The sequence below is a fragment of the Pteropus alecto genome, unplaced genomic scaffold, assembly GCF_000325575.1.
Source record: "Pteropus alecto unplaced genomic scaffold, ASM32557v1 scaffold155, whole genome shotgun sequence".
NCBI classification, from domain to species: Eukaryota; Metazoa; Chordata; class Mammalia; order Chiroptera; family Pteropodidae; genus Pteropus; species Pteropus alecto.
Window position 1 is genome coordinate 13,126,919 of NW_006438113.1, and position 22,058 is coordinate 13,148,976.

Genomic DNA, 22,058 nt, shown 5'->3' on the forward strand with positions numbered 1-22,058 from the left:
GTTTCTATCAGCTCCCAAACCAAATGCAGGGTTTAAAGTCAGTGTCCTTGGGTTAGACAGAGCCACTGTCCAGGTAGCTGAAGACTACCTCAAATGGCTCAATCCATCATTAAGGTATAAGTAGAAGTTGGTGATGAAGATGACAGAAAACATAAGGCAGGGTCCTGGCCCTGGGGAATTAAAGACCTGAGTTCCAGAGCGCCTTAAAACAGGTATTACCATTACTCCTGGCAGAGCTATGAAAATGCTGGGAATTGGGCAGGAGTGCTGCTCATTCATTCACTTCTTTGGCCCTGATAGCCCCACAAGGGGGCGATCTCTCACCAGCAGCCAGTTCAAGAGCTGCCAGTACCCCATCTGGGATCACACATGTGTGCCTAAATAAATAAATGAATGCAACCATCCACAACAATTATGATTTGGGACATTTAATTACTTAATTGCTTTTTAAGAGATTATTGCTGCAATTAGGTGAAGGGGTTGGTTAAAGACAAAAGATTTAAAGGGGACAAGTACCATTTTCCAAGTATTAAACAATATTAAAAGTGTCATGGTAGTATGTACAGGGGACTACTTACTTCTAATGCAGAAACAAGACAGTACAGTTTTTGCAGAGTTTGTGACATCTGCTAGCAACGTGATATCACCTAGACATTCCAGCCACCTCTGCTAGAGACTGGGTGTTACTACGTGCAGATACACACAGATTGGAAAGCCCACAAGAGTTAAGTCAAACTAAGGCTCATGATCATAAATTAAAGTGGCTACAGTAGGTCCCTTTGAAAAGTACCCCCACCATCACCAACCCTACCCCACCCTGGGCAGCAATGTTGTCACAGAACAGAGGAAGGTCACGGGAGACAAAAGAAGCAATAGAACACTCTGTAGGGCACATGCTTCTCCATTTTAGCAGCTGACAAACCACAGTGGTGCCTGCTGGGTGGGTCTGGGGTCCCTGGACTTCCTCCAACATAATGAATGCACTGGAGACGCAAGAGACAATTCATGTACAGCTCTAACCACACCTCTTCTCAAGAGGTACCCACCAGTTCACAGCAACTGGAGGGAACATTACCCCCAAGTCCAAAAGATCTGAGTTTCTCCCTCTAACACACACACATACGCACGCACGCACACAGCACCCAACCATTCTTGGAACCCACAATGGACAGGAGGAAACACACATACACACCAGCCCTGCAAAGACATGCCCAGTCACAGTTTTATGTAGGAAGTACAGTGCTAAAGAACAGTTCAGACAAAAGTGGTAAGGAGCTCGGGGAAACATCTGGTTGTCTTGGCTTTCTTGGCCACCAGCATACCAGTGAGGGAGGCGAGAAGATGCTAGCCTAAAGAGGCTGAATATTCAAGAGTCCCTGAGAAGGGTAATGGAACAGAGAAGTTTTTCCTGACTTATCCTAAGTATTCCCTTAACCAAATAAAAATCTCAAAGACTGATCCATCCCCCACCCCCACCATGGCCTGGGTTAGGAATAGCCTACCACTGCTCCCTGCTGAGGAAAAAGGCACACACGAGATATGTCATCATTAGGACAGTGGCTCAACCTAGGTCCTGGCCCCATGCAGGGAAGAAGAGGGTAGGAAGTGGGTGCAGGGTTTGGTCCTGTCCCTGCACCACCCTGAGCAACTAGTCTTATGGAGAAATCCCAGACTCTAGGCTACAACTGACACCATTATGGTTTCCTATTCCAAAATGTTTATCTCATCCTAGCCAGGGCTGAGAAGCGTCCAGTACCTGAGGCTAAACTGCCATAGTACCTTTGGGAGCTGAATAAATGGGGAGAAGGCAGGAAGAACACACTAATGGAGAGAGAAATTTTTCCTTGCCTTGGGGGCTCTCTGACGCCCTCCTTGCACCATCTAGGGTAAATCAAGGCAACTTGTGAAGGTGCTTTGAGTCTCATACACGATGGCTTAAAGCAGTGGGTGAGGGGAGGACCACACCAACTTTGGTGACATATATTTGCATCTGGGTGCTCATCCTACTCTGATTACTCAGAAAAGTGTAGGAAAAGGTCTGGTTTCTGATCATCTTCAGCTCCGGAGAGGGCTCACGTGTGCTCCGAACACTGCCAGTTCAGAGGCAGCACTAGGACCAGGAAGTCCTACATCCTCTGGGAACCACATTCTTTTCCTAGCCCACGGAAACAAGAACAAACCGGTGAGAGCACAATTTCAAATAAGAATCTCCAAAGATGGTGGCAACCAAGTATCAAATAAGGACTGCACTCCAGAAGAGGACAATGGACCACTCCATACCCTGCCTTGACAGGCTGACCACTGCTATCCTGCATAATAGCAACAATGGCCTGGTCAGTCATGTCCTGGAAAAATAAAATGAGTTACAATAAAAGTCAGTCCAAGAGAAACAACTAAATTACTCAAAGAGCCAGGCTGAAAAAGCCTCCTGCTTAGAGTATACCTCACACTCACTGGAGGAAACGTGTTATGTGACTGCTTCCCATGTGACCATCCAATCTGCCTGAGATACCAAGGAAAACCTTTTTCTATCTCATAAACTGTATCCCAGCTTCCCTAAGAAATCAGGACAGGTCAGAACTGCCACACGATTCAGTGAGGTTGAAAGTTAGAGAGGTTAGAGAAGGAAATGGTTAAAACAATTCCTAGGATGCCATTTAAACCAAGGGCAAAATAATTACGTAATGGAATCCTCCAGGGTCTTCATATGAAAAAAAACACAAAAGGATGCTGAAAGGAGGAACAAGAGTTCTGAGGATCGAGCTGTCTCGTGGTCGGTCTTCCTGTGCTCTATGGAGCAAGACCAGATGTTGAAACTGTGTGGCCTCTTCAACACCCCTAGAACCTTCTGAAGCCAGAAGTTCCTCGGGGCTCGAAAGGGTGCGGGCTCAGCGGGGTTTTGGAGTGCCATTCATCTGGCTGCCCTGAGTTACAGTGTCTGTGCTGAAAAGGCTGTCCAAGAAGATGGAGGACAACTCTGCTACCTGGTTTCTGTCGACGGTGGTTTGGGCCATGCCGTAGATAGCACCCTACAAATGCAGCCAAAGAATCGCAGTCAGTGAGGGGACAGGAGTGGTTATGACCTCCCTCTCCCCCAGCCTTGCCCTCCATGTGCCCTCCTCTCCCCTACCCCATTCCCACCCCTGGCTCCATTTGATCAAAAGACAATGGCTTTCATTGGTACATCTTTACAGGTACTTGCCAGTCTGCCTTTCTGCCCAAAGGAACAATCCTATGGGATTTGCTATAGAAAAATCCACTGAATACAGGTTTATTGTCATTCCTGTGTCAAATTTTTCTTTGCAAATGGACACTATCATCAACTGCCTTTGTATACCACTTCCAAATATATAAGGTGCTTTATATATACTATACCTCATTTGAAACTAAAAAACCCTGGGAATGGGTAAGGCAGACATCATCAGCTCCAAGTAAATAAGGAAACAGGTTTGTGGATAAGGAACAGAGACAGGAACAGACTCAAGGTCATCTGATTCTTTCAAACCACCCCTCTCCCCAACACCTAAACTTCCACAGGAAGAAAAAACCCCACGTGTACCTACCATTCCTGTGGTCTTTGCTTTAGGGTTCTTCATAATCTGAGTGACAGATTCCCGGATGTCCTTTAGGAACTGTATGGCTACACGCTTCCGGGTGTGTACCAACGTGACGCAGAAGTGAATACTACGGGTGAAGAAAGAGACACAGAGAGGTGAGCCTTGGAAAAAGGAAAAAAAAATTCTAAAATAAAGCAGCCCCCAATAAAGGAATGGATAGGTTGTTTCTTCATGTTATTTGTGACAAGTGTAGTCATCCAAATTATACCCAGCCCTGGGCATCAGGGTTTTCAAATAAATGGGTTGTCAAGCCCAGGCTGGCATGAGGTTTTCTCAGCGTGATCAAAAACCAACCTGATAGAATGAATACAGCTGGCTGTTTTGTCCCACCCCTCCCCTCAAGAACTGTTCACCAGTAGTCCTGCACCCATGTGACCACCAGCAGGTTATGCTTTTATCTTAGATGATAAACCCTCATGGTGATAGGGACAAAGGCTGGGGTCTTAAAGGATGTGAGGGCAAAAAATAAACTCTAACTTCCCCTGGAGAGAGATTGGGGTACAGAACGATTGTGAAGAGGAAAAAGCAGAGTCCAGATAGGACTGGCAATGGTGCCAACATGTGAGAGGATTAGGGGTATGTGGAGGAGACCAAAGTAACCTATTCTGTTGGGTAGAGTGTTTACTTAAAGGAAGATTAGGTTAGAAAAACATACTAAAGAAGACAGTAGCAGGCCTGAATGATTAGAGGCCGACTGGAAGATTTTGAGCTAAGTACTACTCGTAACGAGTCAGTTTAGAAGAGCCACCCGATGACAGACTGGAGAGTACTGAGCCTAGAAAGAGAGTGGGGATGGAGGGATCTTATGACTGACTGCTGATCTCAAGAGGCTACTACCTAATTTTGCCAGAGTCTAAAGCTAATGGTCTTATTTTGATACTGAATAACTCCAGGTGACAAGACAGAAATCCTATAGATACTACAGTTGCCACTATAGTGCTGGGCTCCAGCAGTTAAGCTCTACACTCAGGTCACCTTATTACCCAAGTTCTTCAAAAGTCATGGAGCAAAGGAAGGAAAAGAGGATTCTTCCAGCTTACCTGGATGGGAACTGCAACTGGTTCAAGTTCCACCCCTTAGCAGTCATCAGGTTAAATAGTCGGTAGATGTCAAAATCACGGGAACCCAGAGCAATGACTGACAACTGAGGATTCCCCAAAACAAAGATGCCTTTGATATTTTCCAGTCTTAAAACAAACAAGAAAAGGAACAAAAAGAAAATTTAGCCACATCTATTCCTCTGGTCATCATCTCTTTTAATCAACTACTGTCTCCCTTATAACACAATCTAACCCTTCAGGGCATTAGTATTCTCATCTTCCAAAATAAGGTGGCTAGACTGCGATCGGTGGATCCTACACTGTACAAATATTCAAAGGCTCAGACCCCACTTAGATTCAGTGAATCAAATTCACTGGCTCCTAACCCAACTCCCAAATTATGATATGCCACCAGGGGCATCTGAGGCATAGAAGATGTACTTTTTTAAAAAAAAAACCTGCAAAAATAATCTATCTCCCAGTTTTAACAAGTCATATATATAATCCCTAAAGCAAGAAATGACATAGCAGTTCTCAACAGATTGGTATGAGACATGCCCACTGGTCACTTTCATTCACCCTCGAGACGCTGAAAAAGCCTCCCCAATCCTGGTGATACACAGAGAAACAGGCGGGTAATATGTAAACAGATGTGCTAGACAAAGCACGCAGCCGAGTTCTAGCCTTAGCTTAACCTGACATTTCATCACCCTACTCCCTGTTCCTTCTATCTCCTCATCTCCTCAACCCTCAATTCTGTTCTTAGTCCAATGATTCTCCAAGTATGATTCCTAGACCAGCGGGCATTAGCATCCACTTCCTAGGGGACTTCCTAGAAATACAAATCCTCAGACCCTCCCCCACTGTTCCAGATGTACTGCATCAGAATTCTAGGAGTGGGGCCCAGCAATATGCATTTTAACAAGCCCTCCAGGTGATGAGGGTGCACGGTCAAGTTTGAGAACCACTGTCTTAACCATTAAATTGTCCGTCAGCACTTGGTAAGAGCTGCCAGTTAAGACATCCTTGGAGACAAGGTGGCCTACCAATGAAGGCCAGATTTGAACCTCCAAGTCACAGCAGAGCAAGGGCTCTTATCCTCCCAGCCCAGCACCACACTCTTAAGCTGTGGTCCTAAACTCTTGGTCTCTTAGGAGACAGAAAATGGGCTGGGACTAGGAGTGCTCAGCCAGGCAGAGGCCTTGAGCCCAGCAGCAGACGAAGCAAAAGACAAGGTAGAATCCCAATCTTCCACACATACTCTGACTTGAGGAAGCGAGCAGTTTTGATGATCTGTTTGGTAGCTTCAACATAGCCGCTCTCACCGAAGTGCATCAAGGTAGCCCAGCAGGCTGCACTAATGCCACCAGGCCTTGAGCCTGCAATGGTTGGGGAAGCGTAGATGCCACCCTGCCAATCTGGATCAACGAAGAACTGAAAGCTCCTGTACTTCTTGTCACCGTATAACAGCACTGAAGAGCCTTTGGGGGCATAGCCATACTGAGGAGGGAAGAAGCAGACAGGTGAGTGTATAGTGCTATATGGCAGACCTGTCTAGAAACTCATCACACAAATTTCTCCTTCACTTGTTAGTTTCTCTATGATATGTTTCCCACTCACGTTAAAAATTCAAAGTTAGAAAGTTAAAGGGTAGAAGGAACTGAAAGGATGGAGCTGAAATTCTCTATTTTAGGGATGAAGAATCTGAGGCCCAGGAAGAACAGCACTTTGACCAGTTAATCGGTTTACTTCCCCTCCCCCACCCAGTATGTGGTTTTCCTTATTGAAAACATTACTCTGGAGTGGTATCTCAGTATGGACACAAAGATAACTTTCCCCTGGAAGCCAGGGAAGGATGGAATTCAAGTCTCTTGGAACAACTGAAATCACGATCTGACTCCCTTCTGATCTTTTTTTGCTTAGTATTACACTTTCTTTTTAAGAATATCATGGTGCTCAGAATCTAGAAGCTACTTAATTCAGCTTTAAAATAAACTGATCTAGACTTTACCTCCGTCCACAAAGTGTGGCAGGCATGGACATTTCAAACATTTGACAAGTCAAACATTCAAACAATGTTTAACAAACATTCCTGAGCATGGTAAGTTCTTCCCTTTTTCCAAAGGACTCTTCCATCAACATACTCCTGTCACTTAGCTGCAGGAGCCCCAGGAGCATGGGAGCTGCAGCGCTAACATACCTCCTTCTCTCTCAGGAATTCCAAAATCAACCTCACTTCTACCCTCACCCAAACAACCTCGAGGCTTTAGGGAATTCTTTTATAAGGGCCACTGCACTAGCAGGTCCATTACATACAGAAATTCTCTCAGCCATAAGACATAAAGATAATAGGTTCCTTTCCACTACTGCTTTTCACCTCTACCACTATACCTTATCACCTGAATCGGCTGCCCTGGTGAGAACAAGGAGCCAGATTTAATTTTACATATTGGGGGGAAGCTAATGCTTTAACCAATTATAATAGTCAAAATAATCAACTGTCAACTTTGATTAACATTTGTTCTCTTCCATAGCTCACCTTATGGGTGTCCGCTGAAATGCTGGTCACACCTTTCACCCGGAAATCAAATGGTTGCTCCAGTGGGTATCCTGCTTTCTCCATGAAGATGATGAGGAAGCCCCCCAGACAAGCGTCTACATGAAGAGGTATTTTGTATCTGACAGCCAGCTGGTCCCAAAAAAACAAAGACCACGCGAGAATTTCATTTTAGCCCTAAAACAAAAACTCTGCAAGACGTGGGTGGAAACATAGCTATAACCACAAAGCTATCATGCACCATGTCTCCCATGTTTTAAAAAACTGGCTACTTTTGACATTCCTAATAAAAGCTCATCTTTCTAATGTAGTTAGCCTTTAAAATAATTCATCTGAAATGTGGTAGCTATTTTATATTTGAATATGCAAGGCTTCAAACTCATGGCAAAATCAAGCAGGAAATGAGTTGTACTGATTTAGGCTGCCTCTGGAGGAGGAAAAAGGTTCTGCTTTGTTAACTGCAGAGTACGAAAGGACCCGGGGGCGGCGGGGTGCTATGGGGCAGCATGTTGAGTACCACTCTCTGGCAGGCATACTCCTAAATGATGATTATTTCCTAACCTGAATCGAAATGTCAGTCCTATTTCGGAATATCCAATTTAAACAAAGTCTTCTTCCATAGCAAAAGCTAACTTTCAGAGGCTCCGAACAGAGCTATAGGCTTACCACAGAGCTAAGGAGAGCCATCCATCACTACTGTGTTAAAATCTAACTCAAAATCGCTTCTATCTGCCAAGTACTGTACCATGAGATTCTATTTAAAAATTTTAATTTGACTGCCTAGGAGCCCATTCCTCTCATGTACCTTGGCCACTTCAGGGACAGGATCTATCACACCGTGAGGAAACTGTGGGGTGGAACAGACGAGCATGGCAGTGTTCCTGGAGATGGCTCTTCTCATTGCCTAGGGTTTAATGTCGAAAGGAAAATAAGCATCCACGTCACAGTTACTCTTCCTGTCACTGCCAAAATTAATCTAGGCTACTAACTTAGAATTTCAGTTCCGCTAGTGCCCTCTCCTTCACCTCTCCAACCTGGGAGAAGACCACCTCCCCACCAAGGTTGTAAAAAACAAACAAGGCCACGTGAGTCCATTTCAAGAAAATGGTCTGAGAGCACAATACAAAAACAGCAAAATCATCGTGGGGATAAAAGAATACTGGGCTAAGAAGAAAAAGAGACAAATACCCCACCTACTAGCAGTGAAACCTAGAGTAAACCACTTCGCCCAATCCGTTTCCTCAGCTGTGAACTGCAATAACACTAACAGCTTCTATGACCTTCTTGGGTATCATAAGGTTCAAGTGCAATTCTGATAGCACTCTGAAAACTGGAAAGTTCTACACAAATGCAAAGCATAGAAATAATTACTAAAGGAATATTATTCACCCTTAAAAAGAAATCCTACCATTTGCAACAACATGGATGAACCTGAGGGACATTATGCTATGTTAAATAAGCCACGGACAGAAAGATAAATATTGCATGATCTCACTTATATGTGGTATCTAAAACAGTCAAACTCATTACAGCAAGAGTAGAATGGTGGTTGCCCGGGGCCAGAGCATGAGGGAAATGGGGAGATGTCAGTCAAGGGATACCAAGTCTCAGTTATGCAAGGTAAGTTCTGGAGATCTAATGTATTGCCATTTGACTATTTAACAAGTATTGTTAATACTGCATTGTATGCTTGAAATTTGCTGAGAGATCTAGTCTTAAGTATTTTAACCATTAAAAAAGAAAGAAAGAAAATGGTAACTATGTGAGGTAATGTGTATGTTACTGATTGTGATTATTTCACAATACACTTACATAAAACATTAACTTGTACATCTTAAATATATCCAATTTTTTCTTTGTGAATTAATTTGTCAGTTAATATCTCAATAAAGAAGAGGGGGATAATGCTAGTGCTAATAAACAGGAATAGTTCAATTCTGAAAAAAAAAAGGTACTATTATCATAGCAATGGTACTATAATTCATGCCAATCAAAATCACAATGAGAGTCTTGGGGCAAGTTAGTCCATGCTCATTTTACAAACAGAGAAGAGAAAGTGATGGTACTATAAGAAAGCCCAGGTCTTTAAAGTCTCCAGTTAGAGACTAGATCACCTTCTTATTAGAATTCACCAATCTATGAAAAGATGAGGCTGCAACCAATCATCACTGCCAGTGGTCATTTTTGCAACTGTGGCTACTAGAATCAAAGGTATTTTGAGCCGATCTGCATGTGACACTGGAAAAAATAATCAATCGGGTACCATTTCCTGCTTCTCACATCCCAAGGCCGAAAATGGCCTTTCAAAGGAACTCACCCGAACATCCACCTCCATCATTTTGTTCAGTGGAACCCGTATAATCTTCATCCCGAAATAATGGGCTGCTTTACTAAATGCAGCATGGGCACTTTGGGGGGCCACACTAAATGACAGGGAAGAAGAGAATAACAAAATCCAGATCAAAATGGGGTTCAAGAGAGAGCATAGTTAGCAGCTAATCTAACTCATCAGGAGTAAACTTCTAATTATTTTTCCTCAAATTTTAAAAAATGCTTACATATTTACTTTTTAAACATAAAAGAAGTCAACTGATACTCTAGAGAAATCTCCCTACTATTTAGGAAACCATTTTTGCAATAGGAAGAACTCAGAAGTAATCCCACAGCAAGGGATCCAAAGCATAAATTAGGCTGACAGGTAAAAGGGACAGAAACTTTGGATCAGATCAAGTGGAACCTTCTAGTGGTTGTCTATCCAAAGATTAAATAGGTACCTGAGTGGGGAGCAAGCTTCCTGAGATGTTCAAGGAAAAAATGTAAGGTTGTGTGGCAGGGATATTAGAGCAGCAGCCAAGCATCAGGTCAGTGGTCCCCTCCATCTCTGAAAGACCATGACCCTATGAAAAACTAAAATCTCCATTTTCACTACACACTTGGAAGCAGCATTTCAAATAGTATTGAAAAAGAAAAGTGAGTCACAGTTAAGTATTTGCTTCCAGACGTCTCTCAGTTGTTCAACTTTTATAATTCATCTGTTCCCTTTAAGGAAGAAAAACCTCTAATACTGAGTAAGTACCAGGCACTAAAGATTTATGTTTGAAGAAAGATGGCAGCCTGATTTGTTTTCTTAGGCTAAGTATGAATCAGCATGAGATCATATGCAACAAAACCCTTAGTCACTTGCAGGAAAAACGTTAACCCAAACAACGTAGTATAAACAAACTGTACAAGGAGGGTCTAGAGAAAAAAATGCAACCAAGTACCAAAATTATGTCCGTGGGGTACAATATGGGTAAATCTCAAAAAGATTTTGAAACATTTTACTCCCAGAAAACAGCCCTCAGGCTAAAATTTTCTTAGGGAGCACCCCAAGGCAGCCTATTATATTTAACTAACTTTCACTGAACTAAGAAAAGCAGAGAGTTTTCCTTAGGCTCCAGGTAATTTATTATAAATATCACAGAATTCAAAGATATAGTCCTGTCATTGTCACTTTTAGAAAAAGAATCTCATTCTTGCTTACAGCATATACCATATAATAAACTGGGAGGGGGAGGGGGTGATCTTGAAAATTAACTGGCTGATCCACCTAGGATTTGCTAAATATGAAGGGATAAAGGTCAAGGGCACAGGACAGAAAAAAAAGAGGACTGGACTTGCCAGAGGAAGAGAAGAAGTAGAAAACAGATTGTCAGTCTGTTTCATACAGCAGTATTCCAAATAGACAAATTTAGCGGGGTGTGGATGTGGGAGAAGCAACCACACATACATACATTTCTGGAGTTTTGATCCCGTTCTCTAAGGCCAGGTCCCGATAAGCTTTGCAGGCCATCAGTATGCTTTCTGTCCCCCCAGAGGTCACCTGTAAAAAAGAAGAGATGTCATCCATAAAAGGCAGTTAGAGCTGTCAGCATGCACTTCCTGCCCTGATATCTGATGCAGAAACAGTTAACGTCTTGCATGCCACAGAATAGACACTACTATGTCTTCCAGAAGAAAAATTCTGCTTTGTTGACTAAGCACAATCTTGGCACAGGAGAAGAGTAAAAACTACAAAATAAGAATGAGCAGAAGCTCCGCACTGTCTGGACAAACTTACGTCTGCCCAGATCTGTGCACAATCCATTTCTGCATTAATTTGTCCGGCTGCAGATAAGTTAGGGCATTTCACGTCATTCAAAAGCATCAGGATTACTGACTTTGATTTAAATTTTCAATGCCCATTGAAGAATGTAAAATTGTGAAGTTACAATTCTAGTAAACTATGTAATACATTAAAAGACCAACTCAGGCATTCCAAAGTGAACCTGTGGCTTTTAACAAATTTGAAAGAGAGAAAAGCAGAAGCCTCTACTTAATTTATTATCTTACTTATCTGAAATCAAAACAAAAATCCTAATGTTTTTAAAGGAAATAAAATGTTTTCCTGAAACTAGGTCTAGCCTCTCTGACATAGGCAAATTTCTTTACCAGAGTTGAAAACAAAAACGTTCAGAGATTATTTCATTCATCCTATTGTCCTCACTGGACTACAAACTCATGAAAGTGGGAACTAATCTGTTCATAGCAATATTCCCAGCACCTACCCTAGTAGCTGACACTTAAGAGACCCTCAATTAACATTTCTTAATGCCAGATTTGACTCTTAGTAACCCTGACTAACGAAGGCACATCAGAGTCTTCTGGCTATCTTTTGCTAACATCTAAAAACAAATAATTTTAAAACAAACAAGAAAAAAAGACTCATAGCACTGAGTTAGGTAGATATTTTCTTAAATTTATCGTTTCTGAAGATTCATACAATGTTACAAACCTTTTTCATTTTACGGATGAGAAAACTGAGCCACTGAGAGACTGAAGTAATTCACCTAACGTCACCCATTACGTTTTTGTATTTAGTGTAGCTTAATATGAGATGGAATGAGAAAGGGTGGTTACTGAAATTTCCCAGAATAATATTCACATGTAGGACAAAAAGAGCATTGGATACAAAATGCCAGTGGTCAGGAGTTACATGGAAGATTAGCTGAGAAAAGTTAGGTTTTAATTCCGGAAGTCTTCATGAAACAGGTATCCAAAGTAATGTAATGAACTTGGGCACAAGATACTTATTGTAGGTTTCTGCATTTTTATGCTGGAGCAGACAAAATTCTTACAGCTGTCAGCTCTGCAAATCAGTAGCCTATTCTGTGGTCTAGCATAAAACCTCAGAATGTCACATGAGGAACCAACCCAGTTATGAAGAAAGGCAGGAAAGGACCGACAAAGTCCAGCCTCCAGGACAATGTTCTCTTACTATAGGGCCAGTAATGACCTCAGGAAAAATATTTCCAAATCCTTAGTCACTCACCTCACATATCCTATTTTAATAACTAATCAAATCAACATCATTATCTGTAAGGCTAACACCAGTGTACTTGACTGTAAAAGCAGGAACACCTTAATTCTACTTCTAATTTTCATTTCTGATCCCCAAATTCTATGTTTAAATATGCTGCTACTCTTCTATTTCCCTCTACACCCTTTACACAAAGGAAAACAAAAATTTAGTTGTAAAGTAAGAAGGTACAGACCTCAATAACTACTTGTTACGATAGTCAACTTCTTTCAACATTTATAAAAACTCTCACTCTAACACAGGATATCTATGTCAGGAAACAAGAGAAAACTCTGACCTATTTGGAAATTTTTCTTTTAGATGCTGTTTGGCCCTAATGGCATTTGCATAAGCCAAGACTGTTTTCCTTGCCAACCTAATTTCTTTTGGTATATGAAGTCACCTCTCATCTATTCTGAGGCAAATGAAGTTAATAAAAGTAAAGAAGGTTGAAGAACTAAGGAGCAGAGTTTAATACCTTAATTGGGAATACTCTAAAAACAAGCCAGCCACTTGGCTTTGTCTTCATGTTTTCGACCTTTGAATTCTGAATTTTCTTCACCAAAAGCAGCGCATCAAGAGAAAGACCAAGACAGAGAGATGTACAAAGAGAGAGGAGAGACACTGAGGAGAAACTCGAATAATCTCTGAGGTAATTAGCTATCATATAAAAGTCCTTTAGTATTAGCAGAGACTGGGGATCTTAGACTTTATCCTTCCCAATCCCTGATACGTCCATTAAAAAAGATCAGAGTGGGAGCAACATAGCTTAGCTGTACCAATACCACACACACACACACACACACCAAAAACAAACAAACAAAAAACACCCTAGCATTGGACTTCTGGATTAAAATTAAAAACTAAAAATTAAAATTAAAAACTTCACAGATCTCTCTCCCAATACCTGTAAGGATGAATAAAAATAAAAAATAAAAAATAAAAATAGTAAAAATTTGCAATAACAACCGCCAAACAAGGAAAGAAGAGGTAATCTAATGCAATAAACTTCAAATACTGGTAATGAAACAAAACAAAACAAAACAACAAAACAAAACAAAACAACAGAAGTTTTCAAGCCATAGCAGAAAGCAAAACACAGTTCCTAAAAACAAGCCCTAAAAATTGTCCTGGGTGAGTCATCAAAATCCTGAGAATTTTTATTAACACCCCCCCCAAATCTTCAAAGAAGCAGGTGGAGGGGCCTTTCCTTATCTTCTTTCCTGATCTTCATATCAGTGAGTGGTGGACATGATGGTAAGGAGAAATAAACAAAAAGGGAAGAGAGAACATCTGGACTGATACTTCAGAATGAAGACTTCAACGACGCAGGATAGGTTAAAGAAATAATCAAAGACCAAACTAGGCAGAGTAAACTCTGGTAGATAACTTTTAACAAATTTCAAGATGAGACTTAGATATGTTCTAACACAGGTGGAACAAAGCTTTAGTTGAGCCCTGCCCGCAACCAAATTCTCTCAGAAATCACCCACCATCCATCAAAACAATTAGAATGTCTAGAGAAAGCCACCTGAGCATGAGCCAACATGAAAGAAAATGGCACGGTAACTATGCAAACACATACAAAGAAAAAAAATGGTGTGCAAAATAAAAGCTTAACTCTGAAGGTAACCACCCAAGCAACAGAAGGAAATTCCTCATAACTGTTTCTCCCTATAGGATAATATCATAAGAACATGAATTCAAGAAAACAAGAGTTGAAAGATGGGACACCGAAACAACAAAATGAGACTGCAGATTTAAAAAAAAACAAAGTACCAAACAGCACCAATACAGAACTAATTAATACATTAGGAATAGCAAGGAATAAAATTAAACACTGCTTAATAAAAGGTTCACTCAGAGGAGAGGTTTAAGATAAGTTTAGTGGAACTAGATAAACAAGAGAGAGACTGAAAGATCAAAGTCACTACATGCTAGGAGAACTGTGTCCATCTGACTAGTTGTAGATAATCAAAAAGCATTCAAAGAATGACAAGGATAGATGGCAATTTGTGGAATCATATTCTCTAAGGAAGAGCTGAGTAACCTAGGAAAAATGTGGGAAGAGACAATTCAGGGAGAGAGAGGCTTTCAAGTACACAACGGTCTCGCACACCGAAAAAAAAATTATGGAAGTTCTATTTCCGGAAATTTAGATTATATACCTCGGGGAACCCTCTTACCTCAAACAACTAAAGCCTAACAAAACATTTAAATTTTTTTTTACTTCTGCCACTGAGATAACATAGAGGAATATACCGAACTCCCAAACAAAGCAAAATCAAGAATCCTAAAAGGTAAAAGGACTGCTAAAGCTGGCTTTAACTCTTGAGGGTTGCTACCGACCCCTAGAGACCTCAAATTCTTACTCTGACAAATGAACAGGAGATAAATTTAGGGCCTGCCCAAAGTAAGTATTCTCATGGGAAATGGCTGAAAACACTAGAACTAAACCCACACTCTGAGGGGTACAAAAAAGAAACCCCACTAGTACAGAAGAGGACAGCAAGAATAATTGCTTTTCTCGACCCTGATGCTCAGGTAAAGAAAACTAAGAATCTCTCAAGAATGTATAACAAGACAGCGTTTCTGTGAGTCTGTCGTCCGAATTCATACTGCCTCTGCAGTAAAAAACTACAAGCTGAGAACCGAACTTAAGTTGGTTCCCATGTGGTAGCACTTCCCAGCAATTCTCCAACAACTGGCCGAATAATTACAAGTCTTCTTTGGAAGAACTTTGAACTATGCCTCAAGGTTAAATTCCCAGGAAAATGAGTGGCTCGCAGTAAAAAAAAAAGTCACAGCTATAAGAATATAAGACAACATAAGTGAAACCAGCAGAAACAGAAAGATACAGCTCATAAATAATGAAACTGTCAGAGAATATAAAATAATTACGTGTAATACATTTAAACAAAATATAAGCCAAGGAACAATAAAGGACAACCAAGCAGAATAAAAAAAAAAAAAAAAAAAAAAAATTTTCACAAATGAAAAATATAGTAAATGAAATTGAAAAACTCAATGGAAGAACTAAAGTGTAGATTAGACACAACTAAAGAGGGAATTAATAAAACCCCTGTACTTATCACACAGCTACTGAGAATACCAGTTGTTCTAATAGTTATACCTTTATAGGTTAATCTATTTTTTCTGACTGCTTTAAACACCAATTAAATGTGTGTTAGCCCATCTCACTCCATCCTTCATGTTTCTTAACCTCTCTTTTGTACTTTATATTTTTTGTCTCTCTGGATTTCTTTCTGGTTAATTTTTTTTTTAATCAGTCTTGTTCCACAAATTTAACTAAGGAACAATGTGAATATTTTACATAGTTATAAATGAACCAGGGCTCCTTGGACAAATGGCTGATTCTGTGTCTGGAGCAAGAAATGCAGAGTGAATGTGGAATATGTCATCAAAAATATTTTGTCAAAAAAAAAAAAAAAAAAAGAAGAAGAAGAAGAAAAAAAGGAAGAAGAGGAAAAGAAAGAAAGAAAGCTTTCAAAGACCGCACTGAGTCTACAAAAGCATCCAGGAGCCAAAATTAGTAAGCTCCCACTGGCCAAAAATGGAGCAATTTGGGCATCAATCTGAGTTAACAACTACAACAGTCTGTGTACTTGTGCAGTGTGTCCACTCTACTGTTGACAGGTATTTGAATTATTTCCAGTTTTTAGCTCTTGTGAACAATGCTACTATGAATATACTTCTATCCTGATATACACAGATACTAGTTTTTCTAGGATATATCCTGAGTAGCAGAATTTCAGGGTCATAACCCACGCACCTTCAACTTTACTGGATAAGGCCAAACTGTTTTGTGGTTGTTTAACATACAGTCTCTTAAAAGTTCACATAGTCTAATGGCACAGAAGAATACCTATGTACTGAAAAAATATCATCTCCCCTCTATGTTACCCCGTTAGTCTAATGCCATAAGGGAACCCGTTGCTAGATTATAATCGGTTCAGTTTTTAACAGTTTTGGAATTATTTTTTGGAAAATGAATGCTAAGAATACCATTTTTATTAGCTACTGAATATCTGAACATGTCGATTTTCATGGTGCCAACATAAAGTAAAACAACACTGCTTATTGGAAAAAACAAAAAGTAACTATAAAATGTTTTTGTCTTTGGATGGGACCTTCAATACATCTGTAGACTTTATAATGATTATTAAAGTAATTGATAGAGTTAGCACCTCTAGGTTACCATTACAACATACTGAGATTAATCCATCTATTCTGCATAAGCCAAGATTTAGTTTTTTCTAGAGAAGATAATATCAGTTTGTAGTAACAAATCTTAACAAGTTTATTAATCGCAGTTCAGGAAAACTAACAAACATCTACTGGAAAGAACAGCTGAAACAAGGGATCCTCATGTGTGTCTTTAAATATAATGATACCCTCTTCCTTTATTCTGAAAGCAATGAAATGGGATACGATTTATAGCAAAATTGAAAAGTAAACTTCCAGCTCAAGTAAACTGAGAAGCTTCTCAAAAAACTACAAGATGGTTCAACAAAATTACATAGATAAGTGGGTAGAGAGGTAGGTGGGGTGGGTAGACAAAAAAGAGGGAAGGAGAAAAAGAAAGGAGCTGAGAGAGCAGATGTGGCCAAATATTTATGTTTAGCGACTTTAACATGTTCTTTAATCTATTCCAGCAACTTTACGTAGGTTTAAAGTTTTTAAAATAAAAAATCAGAGAGAAAATATCTAGAATATATGCCAAAACGTTGATACTATATGTATTACAAAAATACAGGTATTTTAAAACTGCTCTTACTCTGAATCTTTCTACAATAATCGTGTATTATTCATGTAATTAAAAAAAGTAAAATGACTTTAATAAACTCTTCTATTTTAAGCTAAAAAAATGGTTAGATGCCTCTTGCATATACTTACACATCCACAGGAATTTGGCCCCCCATTGAACAGGGAACAAGCTATCCTCACAATCTCTGCCTCTATCTTCCGTAGTCCTGGGAAGATATCAGGATGCAATGGATTACTCCATGCAAAATCGCCATAAGCCTGCAGAGAAATGCGAGCAGATATGAAGTAAGACAATTACAGCACATAGGATCAAGAAGCACACACTAAACAAAAGTTTCTAGGATATCAAGCACAACATCAGAAACTAGAAAAATGGTAAGATATGTTTCCCAACCTAAAGAAGACCAAAATATAGTGGAGGAGACAAACTAATTTACAGTGTGGTAAGAGAGGAAGTATAAATGTATGTAGTTAAAAGCACAGACTAAAACACCAAACAAACCCAGTCTTAGCTTTGCCTGTCCCTTCAGCTGTATAATCTTAGGTTGAATAACCTCTCTGAGGCTCAGTTTCCTCATATGCTAAAGGGGATAATTATGGGACTGATCTAATAGAGTTCTAGCAATAAGCAGATAATATATAACATATGCAAAGCACTTAGTAGAGTGTCTGGCACAAAGCAGCTATTTTAAGTGCAATACCAGATGTGTATACGTGACAGTAAGGGGCCTTTAAAAAGGGAATAATGAACATCCTGAGTGGTCTGGAGGTGTCTATTGAGTGGAACCGTGAGAGAAGAATGGGAATTCATTACTGAGAACAGGTGGAATAAAGGCGAGACATGAATACAACATAAGAGCAAGGTGTACTCTGTAAGGAGAAAAGGCAAGAGTTAGTGTTTATGGAGGACAGTAATAAGAGTGGTTGAAAAAACTAGGTAGGAGCTGGCTCAGGAAGGCACTTGTATTTTGTGCTACAGAAGCAGCTTGCATTTTATCCTGTATGTTATGGGAAGCCACTGAAGGATGTTTAAGCATAGAAGATTAGAAGATTATGTCAAGATATAGCTAAGCAAAACCTGTAATATTTAGCAAGGTATGAGCAGTTTCATGATTATAATAATCAAATACAAAGACCTTAGAGACCATCAGTCAATGCTAATATTATATGACAAAATGGAATTTCAAAAATAAATTTGACTAGAAATGGAAGATGCTAAAGGCAACTGTAAAGTCAACAATGACAACAACAAAAAAAAATTATTTTATAAGTGAGACTACTGCTCATCCTCAGATGATATGATTTGAAATTCAGGTAGTATAAAAAATTATAACCAAGTATCTATCCCTTGTCTCTTCTTATCAAATGAAATGTCTTATCATTAATAATCTCAAACAATAGGACTACCTTCCCTGGTAATCTGCCTTCTACACAGAGCATCTATAAGCAATATTTTACTTTATTACAGATTAAAGATGTCTTTGACAATATTATACATATTTACCTGTTTGGGTGAAGAGAAATTTTCTAAACCGGTTTTATTTTAACAATAAACTTTTCTTAATTTTTAAATTATAAAAGGAAAAAAAGTGAGGTAATATAAACTGGCATAGACCACACACACTCCCTCTGAGTACAGGGCATTCACCTTCACCAAGAGCTCGGTGAGCTTCTCCTCCCCATTATACACTGCGCCAGAGGCTCTCCCTTCTTGCCAGAAGATATCTACAAAGAAAGTTAAGATCACTGGGTCAGTAAGCAGGAACTTTTGGGAAGACAAGTTCTCATAAAGAAGAAATACAAGAAACCCCTCTGAGTACAAAAGACAAAAAAGTCGAGTGGCAATCCAAAAGTGTTTTTTATTTAATTACATCAAGAAAGAAAGAATTCCATTAGAGTTATCTCAGCAAAATAAAGATGAAAGATCATCAATTATAACTAACAACAGTGTGTTCATCCCCAACTGCCTTCTAACAGCAGAAGTTTTCCTCTGTCTAGACACTCATTTTCTGTCTTCATCCCCAACTGCCTTCTAACAGCAGAAGTTTTCTTCTATCTAGACACTCATTTTCTGTTCTCTGTATGGCTTAGGTTGACCTTTTTCTGCAATGCTTCCTTTGTCCCCCCCCTTCCAATGTAATCACAGAAAGTGTGAGAACTATTATGAGCAGAGTCGGCAGAAAAGAGCAACACAAAAGTGAAATTTCAGTACACTGTATCAGGGTTGGAGTCAGGGAACTGAATCTCCAACTAGACAAGCCACAGTGACATCTTAGTCTCAGGGGCCTCTCTTCCAGATGAGCCCAGAAACACATACAGAATTAGCCACCTGCTTCCAGCAACATACACTATAGCATTCAGATCTGGACTACAGTCAACACTAGGATAAAGCTCTGAGGAAAGGTTCCTGAGAAGAATATAAAGGTCTGACTTTCTACTTCCTGGCTGAGATTCTAAATTCTACATCGTACCAACAAATCTGTTAATGTGGGCATCTTAGGTCCTTCTAATATCGCATGGCTATGCCCTATTAAAAGTGGGTAGTAAGAGCTATTATAGAAACACACTAACTGAAAACTATAATAATGGGATCTACAAAGCAAAGATTTTTAACTCCAACGAGAGAGCAGAGGACTGAGTAGTGAATATCCAGACTAATCCTTCAATCTCACACAATCTGCCAAACTCTGGCTTGCAGCCAGTTTGACTTTCCCACTTCTCTTAGAGGACACTGACCTACACCAGACATGTCTTCAGACCAGAGGTCATCAGACTTTCATAAATAGGATACATAGTTTCATTTCCTATTCTTTTACTGGTGCTACAGAGTATGGCAATGAACAGTGACTTAAAAATGGAAGGGAAGAAAATACAGTGGTAGCAACCAGCCCGTATAAACACAGAAATTCTTACTATACAGGTCTCGAAGTGCTAATCCCTGCTTTATATAATCTATAAATCCTGGGCTGTATCTAATTTTGTACCAGCCAATGTCAAAAACTCAACATATGTCAATTCAACATTTTAAAATATATTTGTTGAAATGCAAATGTGGTATCTTGTGTTGAGTCCCAGAACTTAAAAAAAGGACATTAGTGGAAAAACTGGTGAAATAGGAATAGAATTTGTAGTTTAGTTAATAGTACTATACCAATGTGTATTTTTTAGCTTTGATAAATGTACCAAGATTATTTTAAATGTTAATATCAGGAAAAGCTGGGCAAGGGGCATATGGGAAATCTCTGTATTATCTTTGCATTATTTTCTATAAATCTGAAATTATGCCAAACTAAAAGGCCTACTTTAAGAAAGTATTTCTAATATGACCTTAATCTGTAACAAAATTAATGATCTCATTAATTTCTATAATCATTCTTTCAAGTAAGTATTACTATTATTATACCCATTGTAGAGAGACAAACTGAGGCACAGAGAAATTAAGTAACCTACCCAAGATCATATTTTAAGTAGCCAAACCAGGATGTGAATCCAGGCTGATTCCATGAGCTGTTCTCTTAAGCATTAAACTACTTGGTGCATTTGTCTTTCCTATATGTGTGCTCATGTGTGTGTGTTTATTATACAAAACACTATTAACATTCTGATAAACACACATACACACACATCATCTGTGTTTATCTTTTGATGAGGGAATTATAGTGACTTTTCTTTTGTGTCTTTATGAAGATCTCACAATTTCCATAATGGATCTGTATTTCAATTAAAAATTATTTTTGTATTTCATTTTTATTACACATATTCTCTTTTAAAAAACAAATGCATCTGTTTTAGTCAGGCTCACAAAAGGAAACAAAACCAAGTTCCACTGTCTTTGAGAATTGTTTGCTGTATGGATGAAAGATGAATCTAAACATAATTTTTAAAATATGAAATTCAACCTCTGAGACAGGAAGTGGGCCGTGCTGAGCATGTAAGTACCAGGGATGAACTGTTCTTAACCCACGCAAGCATTAAACAACCGCCCCAGCCAGGTTAATGAAGTAAGTGGTATGTATCTGTCGAGAACCGTACCCATAGAGCTGTACTCCTTGAGCTTCTCCAGAACTGCAGATGGGCTCAGACCTTGAGAAGGCAGAACTTTCACATACTCTTTATCCACTTTCAGAAATGACATGTTCTTGCTAATGTCATTCTTGACCTTGTTCAATTCATCTTGGATCTCCAAAGATAAGAAAAACAAAGTTAACGAGGAGATGGAAGAAGACAGTGTACAGAGTAGAAGAACCAGTTAAGACACCAAGTCGACCGCCAAAGGCGGGGAACCACACGAGTGCTACAGACAACGGTGGTTGGTATATTTTTTTTTTTCTCCAAGAGATATGGTGACAGTTTGTTCAGGCATTTTCTGGCATGTGCAACATTTTCTTAGAAGTCTGAAAAGTCACCTTTCTAAAGGTCAAAGATGCACTCAATTTCTGCCCCCTCCCAGCTCCTTCCTCTGCCAGGTCAACATCACCACTGCTTTACTCAGTTTACATTTGCTAAAGTCAGCACTTCTGTGAGGGAGATATTTGGACCTTGTTCTTGCCCTGGCAGCAGCAAGAACATGTGTGATAAAGAAACTAAGGCAGAGCCATGAACAACAGCCAGAAAACAGACCATACAACAGTAAAAGAGATTCTAGTGCTTGTGCAAATGATGAGGTCCTTCAATAGATG

At 39.6% G+C, this 22,058-nt stretch overlaps 1 protein-coding gene across 2 annotated transcripts in view; it reads right to left on the reverse strand.

Moving 5' to 3' along the window:
* Nucleotides 1–412: 412 nt before the first annotated feature.
* Nucleotides 413–22,058, reverse strand: part of SGPL1 (sphingosine-1-phosphate lyase 1) — a 50,329-nt gene continuing 28,683 nt past the window's right edge. For both annotated transcript variants that reach the window (XM_025049325.1, XM_006915543.2), the window contains exons 5-15: nucleotides 21,412–21,559; nucleotides 19,028–19,104; nucleotides 17,509–17,637; nucleotides 10,988–11,076; nucleotides 9,532–9,637; nucleotides 8,020–8,118; nucleotides 7,197–7,346; nucleotides 5,919–6,157; nucleotides 4,658–4,804; nucleotides 3,564–3,684; nucleotides 413–3,029 (exon numbers count right to left, since the gene is read on the reverse strand). In XM_025049325.1, the coding sequence (XP_024905093.1) occupies nucleotides 2,889–3,029; nucleotides 3,564–3,684; nucleotides 4,658–4,804; nucleotides 5,919–6,157; nucleotides 7,197–7,346; nucleotides 8,020–8,118; nucleotides 9,532–9,637; nucleotides 10,988–11,076; nucleotides 17,509–17,637; nucleotides 19,028–19,104; nucleotides 21,412–21,559 (1,446 nt within the window). In that variant the 3' untranslated portion in view covers nucleotides 413–2,888. The remainder of the gene's footprint in view (nucleotides 3,030–3,563; nucleotides 3,685–4,657; nucleotides 4,805–5,918; nucleotides 6,158–7,196; nucleotides 7,347–8,019; nucleotides 8,119–9,531; nucleotides 9,638–10,987; nucleotides 11,077–17,508; nucleotides 17,638–19,027; nucleotides 19,105–21,411; nucleotides 21,560–22,058) is intronic.